At 34.9% G+C, this 8,917-nt stretch overlaps 1 protein-coding gene across 2 annotated transcripts; it reads left to right on the forward strand.

The window, feature by feature from the left end:
* The first annotated feature begins 5,127 nt into the window (after positions 1 to 5,127).
* LOC112519823 (zinc finger MYM-type protein 1-like) lies at positions 5,128 to 8,419 on the forward strand. Of its 2 annotated transcripts, XM_025128119.1 has the most exons (3): positions 5,128 to 5,170; positions 6,181 to 6,289; positions 6,561 to 8,419. In XM_025128119.1, the coding sequence occupies exon 3, from the start codon at positions 6,565 to 6,567 to the stop codon at positions 8,332 to 8,334; it is 1,770 nt and encodes a 589-aa protein (XP_024983887.1). In that variant the 5' UTR covers positions 5,128 to 5,170; positions 6,181 to 6,289; positions 6,561 to 6,564; the 3' UTR covers positions 8,335 to 8,419. The 2 variants fall into 2 exon arrangements, with proteins under 2 accessions (XP_024983887.1, XP_024983888.1); XM_025128120.1 differs by lacking the exons at positions 5,128 to 5,170; positions 6,181 to 6,289 and having other exon boundaries at positions 6,500 to 7,054; positions 7,142 to 8,419.
* The last annotated feature ends 498 nt before the right edge of the window (positions 8,420 to 8,917 follow it).

Consider the following 8,917-nt stretch of genomic DNA (forward strand, 5'->3'; position numbering starts at 1 on the left):
TATTTCCATGCTTTTCAGGTTCTAAGTGAGTGGTTTGGATTTTAAGGGAGCATACTTGAGCCAAGATCGATTAAGTCAAGTTTTTGATGCAATTGTGAACGTTGTGTAAATTCTAACTCCTGTTATGTCGATGAATCATTTTATTTTGAACAACTTGAAATAGTGTTATTTATGAACTGTTGCTATGACTCGCTTTCCTGTTACATCTCGTGATTCCGCTTTAGCGGGGTGTGACAGTGGACATGACTGTTTCAAACACATGACATCAAAAGATGGTAGACAGTCGATACAAACTCAGCCAAGCAATAAGATTGATAGCTTTTCCAAACTCTATTACTATTAATTGGAATCCAAGCATTACGATTCCAAACTTTATCTTTTATCAATGTCCATCACTGGTGGAAATCCATTTTTACATGCATATCCTTTGCAATTTGAGACTTTCCTTGATGATGCAGCATAAGGTAGCTGGTTGGCTGCATCAGTTGTTCACATAAGAAACAATACCAATCTCCCATTTGCCAATTTGAATCCAAAAAAACATTAAAATTGTTTTCATTGCATGGACCGTAATATTGTAATTTCCTTCTCCATTCAATTACAGTAAAAAAATCCCTTATGGATGCAGCATAGGAATAGCTGGTGAGCTGCATCAATTGATCACCAAAAACTCTATACCAAATCCCAGATTTCCAAATAAAACAGGAATCCATAATAGAGCTTATGAATCCATTATGGTTTCAAACAGTTAGGTACCAGCAGCCAGCCTTCCCAATCACACAATTATCAACAGACTTCCAAAACAGTAGCTTTCTCCATTTAATTCTGCTATCTTAAACTACTATGATGACAACCAATTTCTTTACAAGAGGCATACTATTTAGATCATCCTTATAACCCCCAAACAGCAAAATAGCACAGTATTTTACAAAAGTCCATGTTGTCAAACCAAAAAAACAAGGATAGAACTAAAGTTTTAATCCATATGAAATGAACCAAACCAAAAGAATAAACCTCAGACTGAGTATGAGACAGGACTTAAGCCAGGTAAATCCAAGTAGTTTAGTAGTCCACCTCAATTTTATCAATACATCTAACAAAGCTAGCTTTACGATTATACAATGTAAGAAAGCGAATTAGAATAGCAATTCCCAAATTTATCATGTTCGCGGTATAAAATTGTACATCACGTTGGGAAACTTTATATCTTGTATATGCTAAATTAATAAATATTTTTGGGCTTCATTCACACTTGTTCTGCAGCTCCAAACACTGAACTCCCAGCAACAATGCAATTTGCACCTATAGCAGCTGTGTTTTAATGGTAGAAGGCCCTAAACCTCCATCTACCTGCGATCCTCCAATCAAACACCCTTTCATAAGTTACCATAAGGATAATCCAGATATGCCTGCATGAGAGGAAGGTATAAGCTACTCCTTCATGAATCAACCACGAAGCTAAGGGTGAAAGTTGGAATAAAAACAAAGGATTTACTTGGTGTGCTTTCTCAAACTCTCATTAGATTTGGGACAAAATGACTGCAGAAAATAAATAACATTTTTAATAGTCATTCAGAAAACTATAAGATGGACGCCAACTAAAACCAACGATCTGCTAGTTACTAATAAATAGCGAAAATATAAGAGCTTTAGCCATGTTTGAAACATACCCATCCTGCAGATCAACTTCATGTATGAGGGGCAAGTAGTATAACCAAAGAAGCAAACTATAAACCAAAGACATGATATAAGAAACTGTCAGAATGGCAAAGACAAGATATAAGCAAACTATAATCCAAACGTTAGCCGCTCTTTAGTATTAGATAAAGACAAACAAATAAACGAAAACTTTTTAAATTGTTAAAGACAATTGTTGAACCATGAGGTCTAATAAAAGTTGTAAGCAACAAATTCAGGGACTGAGATATAAATTTGCATCACGTCAGAACACATACAAACTATCGTGAGGTTAATACACTTTTAAGTTAAACTAAAAGAGGCAAGCTTATCCTTGTGTAGGGAAACTGTTTTATACAAAAACTGGAAGCTTATATATAATGTCCAGAAAAAGATAATGAGATAAACCAACAAAAGTACTTTAATTGGCACACACATGTGGGAAAGAGAAGGAAGTGCTTACTCCTAAGTGCTCCACATTTCCTATATTTTACGTGGTTCTATTCTTTTGCATCTCTTCACCACCATTGTGGCATCCTGAAAATGTAAGCATGCCAGATTCAAAGAATAAGCATCATCCAAACATATTCGATTTAAAACTCCAAAAACAATTACTAAAATCACTGATTGTGCATCTTAATCAAAGTATAAAAAACAAAACTTAAACCTCAATACTCGAACCATCATGTATATGATTCAAGCCTAAACCTTTTTCAAAAAATTATGAGTGATTAAACACCAGATGAAAATAAAGATCTATCCGCTACATGGAAAAAGAAGAAATGCTACCAAGATGGAAAGCTAGAAAAAGATGAATGAAACAGTTTGTAAAAGCTAGATAAAGATGAAGGAACACCTGCACCACCTTTGTAAAATTTACCATCATCCCATTTTTGTCTCCAATAAGTTACGAACAATATGTCTGCATCTCTGTTTTCACGTAACAAACCAATTTAAACAAACTCCACAAAGATCCAAAATTTACCTGAAATTGCCAACCCATCTAATACGTAAACTAATCTACGAAACATAAATATCATTATGCTTATATCCCCTTCTAACAAAAAGTCATATTTACATGAAAACACAAAGAACCCCAAAGTGATCAACAATACAGTTTAAACTAACACCAGAAACCCCCCCCCCCTCCACACACAAAGTTCCAACTTTAATTCTATTTCACCGGTTTTTATAACAAAAGACCAGTTTATGCTAAAAACACAAAGCATAGAAAAGACCCAAAACAGGAGGCATAAAGAGCAACATTAGCAATACCTTAAAACTAAGCACCTCATGTCCAAATATGTAATATCATTTAAAAGTTAGTGTTGCATAAAATCTAAATAAGAAAATAAAGATTAGAATGTATTTGATCATGCCGACTACTCAAAGCCGGCTACTCAAATACAAAGCACCCCCAATGTATATGTAATAGAGAAATCAACTATCGAAGGAATCTACAAAAAATGTATAAGCATACAAAAACAGATTGGAGATAGGAGCAAGGGAAAATGGACAATCAACTTCCGTCAAAGAAATAAAACTCTACTTAATACTTGCTGATATTGACATTATGTTAATCAACATCAACAACAACGCATTAAGAAACCGAAAGGACCAAATAGWATCAAATCTCTTAGGAAGTGCACTTTTAGATTAGAATAAAGGRATCTCTAATGGAAGAATCACGATAAGCATGAAGAATATTACCTTATTAAACACAAAAATATTTGTTGGCGATTTTCTTTTGCTAAACAGTCCTGAAAGACAACTTTTGAATTGCTCAAGAATCAAAAGGATTGAACCAAATGGACCTCTACTTACTACTTGCTGATATTGACATTATGTTAAGCTGCATCAACAAGAAAAATCAAATGTTAATCGGCATCAACAACAATGAATTAAGCATAACATGAACAGAATTATCAAAGAAATCAATGAAATCGAAAGGATCAAACCAAATGGACACACAACTTCCGTCAAAAGAAATCAGACAGAAAGGATCGAAAAAACCCTAAATCGATGGAGTACCTTTACAGACAACTTTTATCAAAGAAACCCTAAATCGATGGAGCGAGAGGGCGCCTGAATAGCAAGATGAATCGTATGAGGAACCGAAGGAGCAATAACATAACATCTATGCTGTTATATCGGTCAGAATACGAAATATCGGTCAGGACCGATATTCGATATATTGGTTATATGGGTGATATATCGATGATATATCGGAAATAGCGGTTAACATAATATTTCTTAGAATTATATATATAATATGCATTAATTAGAGTTTAGAAGTCTGAAGACTGAAGTTGAAGTCGAAGTGTGAAGAAAAGTCGAGACTGAAGACTGAAGACTGAAGAAGTCGAGACTGAAGACTGAAGACTGAAGAAGTCGAGACTGAAGTGTGAAGAAGAAGTCGAGACTGAAGTGTGAAGAAGAAGTCGAGACTTAAAGTCGAAGTCGAAGTCTGAAGACTGAAGAAGTCGAAGTCTGAAGACTGAAGTTGAAGTCGAAGTCGAAGTGTGATTTGTGAAGAAAAAGTCGAGACTGAAGTTGAACGTGAAGAAGTCGAGACTGAAGTTGAACGTGAAGAAGTCGAGACTGAAGTTGAACGTGAAGAAGAAGAAGACGTTGTGGAAAGATTCAGACCTAATTTATCAGCCCAAAAAATTAGGCCCATGGAATAAGAAATTTAAATTATCAGCCCAAAAAATTAGGCCCATGAAATAACAAAATAAGTTATCAGCCCAAATTTTTAAACCTTATAAAATCGGTATATCGGCCCGATTTTTACCTCAAAATATCGCTAAAAATCGCTAAATATCGGAAAATATCGCCGATAATATCGTTCCCGATATTTGAGTTCCGATTTTTTTTGGGAGCGATATCCGATATATCGCCAATATATCGCGATTTTAACAGCATAGCATAACATAAATAAAACCTGCATCTCGAGAGAGGGAGGGGGCCTGGATAGTCGTCTTGGAGAAAAAGAATCGTCGCCTGAATAGTAGTCTTCGAGAAAAGGAATCGTCGCCTGGGGGCTGTGAAATTGAGTTGTACGGTATGATAACTGATAACGATGGGTGGCGAAATGAGGAGTGATACCTTATGCTGTTAAAGTTGTAAACTTTTAAGACTTTATGCATAAATAAGTAGTACTTTGTGCAATTAAGACATTTAGTAAATTTGCTTAATAAAGTAGTATAGATAACATAATCTCACATAAACTCAACCCTAATACTTTATTTGACAAATATTATATATAACGACATATAGACACAAAAAATGACAGCAAAAAAAAGGAAAATATGAAATAGGATTTTCATTTGGAGTTTTTAGTTTCAAAATCCATGTGTATATACCTAGTCTTATACAGTGCTCAACATTTTCACCAAGTCACGGCCTCTGTCCGAATACCACATACCGCCCCCGGCTCCAGAGTTCCGGTCGCTACTCAGACCCCACGCCCCTGCTGCTCAGTGCTCATCCGGTAGGGTTTACTGATTTGTCGTACTAGCTCTGTTTTAGGGTTTACTGATTTGTCGTACTATCTCTAACATGTGTTAGGGTTTACTGATTTGTCGTACTATATCTCTGTTTTAGGGTTTAGTGACGGTTATTATTTTTTGGTTCAACCTATATGATCTGGTCGTCATTCGGATTCTTGTTTTTTTTGTGTGCTTACAAACTGTAATACAATTTCAATTTCAATTTCAATTGCATTGGTTGGAAGTTTTAACCACATATTTTATTAATTAAAAAACATATACATGGTCAGAATGCCACATTTCAACTCTTCATTTCTTCCTATGACATTGGTACATTTATTGGTGAAGAATCAGTCTCACGTGCAGATATGGCAGAATGCTGTCTCTAAAATGTGCAGCAAGTGTTAGCGTCCTTATACAATACCAATTCTTAATATGAAAATAGTTCAAAGGCACTCTACCCCAAATGTGTTTGTGAAGTAGGTCATGGAATGTGGCATGAGATTGGAATTTAGCCAAGATTTCTATATCACTTTGCTTCACTTTCAATTCCATTACAGTTGGAGTGCCAAGATGTATGTTGTGTTTTAGTCATCATGGTGTTGGAAACAATCATTTGGTTTAGGACAAAATCCTTCATGTTATTTTCTGAATGTGCACCTCTTTTAGGCCAATGTCAAGTTTCTTTATGAGTAATCATGATTTATTGGTATCTTTAAAGGAAGTATTTAATCTTACAAAGGATGATGAAATTAGCTCATTTTGATTATGTTCTGGATGTGATTCATGAAACACTGATTTACGATGTTTTACTAGAACAAATCAATGTAATAGACATTTATATATGTGTCTTCTGGTTTATTTTGAATATCAGATATCGTTACAATATCATATCTGTTTGCTCAAAAGATTATTTCATAAACAACCTTACACACATGTATGCATAGTCTTATCTAATTTTTGATCTTTTAGTGGCATATCTCATCATGCTTAATCTGTTGCATTGCTACAGCAGGCAGGCCCCTTTAAGGGCAAGTAAAGTTATTTAGCTCTGTCGTGCCCCTGACTCTTGGCTGATGGCGAATCCCTGACTGACAGCCCTCCTTCAACGACAATTTCAGGTATATTTTATATTTTCAAATCTGTTATTATTTGTTAATAATTAGTTATTTATTTCTTTATTGTTAATTGTTATTTCTTTATTATTAATTGTCTAGGGTTTGTTAATAGCAAAAGTGTTCATTAAAGTTGGGTTTGCTGAAAATCAATTTGTTTATCGTTGATTATTAATTGTTAGTGTTTGTTAATTCGAAAATGTTAATTTAAGGTTTGTCAATTGGGAAAATGTAAATTGTCAGTAATTACTTTCTGATTGATGTCTTATTTCACTAGAATAATGAAAAGATTTCTGAAAAGGAAAGTATCAACATCCGAACCCGATGGTGGTGGTATTGGTGGAGAATCTTCAAATGGAAATGTCTCTCATAATAATCCTGAACCTAGCTCTACTCCTTCCATGGCTAGGGAAGTTGATATGAATGATCTTTCTTGGGATATTGTTCCAACTATTCAGAAAGATATTGTTCATTGCTTTGCACAAGAAGTACTCAAAGCCATTTCTGAAGAAATTAGTGATGATGTTTTTGCATTGTTAGTTGATGGGTCTAATGCCATACCTAAGAGGAAACAAATGGTTGTGGTTTTGCGATATGTTACATGCGGGATTGTTAAAGAAAGATTTATTGGTTTTGTTCATGTGATGGAGACAGATGCTTTATCTCTTAAATCTGCCATTGAATCTTTATTTGTTGAATATGGATTGAGTTTGAAAAAGGTTAGAGGCCAAAGTTACAATGGAGCAAGCAATATGCATGTTGGGTTCAATGGTATGAAAACTTTAGTCAAGAGAGAAAACAACTTAGCATATTACGTTCATTGTTTTGCTCACCGACTTCAGTCTGTTGTTGTGACAGTTGCAAAAGAACACCTTGAAGTTGGAAAGTTCTTTGACATGATAGATGTTATGATCAATGCGGTTTGTGCTTCTTGCAAACCAAAAGATATGATTCGAGAAAGTCAAAGAGAAAAAGTGCAAGAAGCGATCGGTAATGGTGAAATTGAAACTGAAAGTGGGTTAAAACAAGAGATTTCTCATGTAAAACCTGAAGATATACGTTGGGGGTCTTATTACAAAACACTTTTGTATTTGGTTGATCTGTTTCCGTCTGTCGTTGAGGTGCTTGCATATGTAGAAGAGGTAGGTGTTAATCCTTTCAGTCAACGTAAAGCATATGATCTTCAAGTATATTTCCAATCATTTGATTTTGTGTTTTACTTGCACTTGATGTTGCACATTTTGGGGGTCACAGATTTATTATCACAAGCTCTTCAAAGAAGAGATGAAGATATCTTGAATGCTATTTCATTGGTGAAATCAACCAAACAGTTATTGCAAAAGTTCAAAGTTGATGGGTTTCATTCACTTCTGAAGATGACCTCTTCTTTTAGTGAAAAACATGATATAGAAATGTTGAACTTGGATGATGAATATGTTAATCCAAAAATACCAAGACAAAAGACCAATATCACCTATAGGCATTATTACGAGTTCCATTGTTTTAACACAATTGTGGATATGCAAATTGAAGAGTTCGATGATAGATTTAGTGGGGTAAGTTCTGAATTGCTTATTTGTATGGCGGCTTTGAATCCACGTGACTCATTTTGTGACTTCAATCCATCAAAGCTACTAAGGCTGACTGAGTTGTATCCAGATGATTTTAGTTGTGTGGAAAAGGTAACTCTTGAGCCTGAACTTTACCTCTACATTGACAGCGTGCAACAAGATGAAAGATTTGCCAATTTGAAAGGTATATCTGATCTTGCTAGAGTGATGGTGGAAACAAGACTACATCTTACGTTTCCTTTGGTTTATCGATTATTGAAGTTAGCATTAGTTTTACCGGTTGCAACCGCAACAGTTGAGAGTTGTTTTTCTGCAATAGAGCTTGTAAAGTCAGATTTGCGTGATCGAATTTGTGATGATTTTTATGATTCTTGTGTAAGTTCTGCTGTAGAAGAAAAAGGAGTTGCCAATGTTACAAACGAAGATGTGATGAATCACATTGAGAAGATGAAAGCTCGTATGAACGATCTGAGAATGTAATTTGCTTCTTATTTTTAATGATATTGTACCTTGGTTTTAAACATCAATTTTTTATAATTATGTTAGTTAAATGTGTCCCATGGTCATTCAAGGTTCTTGATCTGTCACTGATTGCTGCTACTCCTACTCTGCATTTAGTTTGGTTGTTTATGCGCATATGTATTGAGGCCTCATGGTTGCAACGACCAACTGTTGCCGTTGTTATAAGTAAGTTATTGAAGTTTTCTGGATCAAAAACAACAGTTGATGCATACTAAAATGAAGCTCGACAATAGTTGGGTGGATTTTGGTATAATTTGGTATAAAGTCGAAAGATCTCTGGTGCTACTATAATTTGTTGGATCTAACCAAAATTGGTGGAGTATGTGACCACCAATTTCGCTGCAATCATGACATAGGTTGCAGGTTTAAGTTTCCATAGGATTACTGGGGATTCTTCTAACTATAATCTTCAAGGTATCGTGGGATTAGTTAATGTTGGGTTTTAATTTTCTGTATTGTATTCAAGCTTATTTCCTAGTAATTCTAGTTTGCTTGTAACTTTGGTAGTAACTTTGGTATGTGCATTGTAATCTTTCGTAAC

Source organism: Cynara cardunculus (assembly GCF_001531365.2).
Source record: "Cynara cardunculus var. scolymus isolate 2C chromosome LG 10, CcrdV1, whole genome shotgun sequence".
NCBI lineage: Eukaryota > Viridiplantae > Streptophyta > Magnoliopsida > Asterales > Asteraceae > Cynara > Cynara cardunculus.

What these genes read in the sequence shown, in the direction of transcription:
- LOC112519823 (XM_025128119.1), top strand. Translation starts at nt 6,565, where the DNA reads ATGAAAAGATTTCTGAAAAGGAAAGTATCAACATCCGAACCCGATGGT.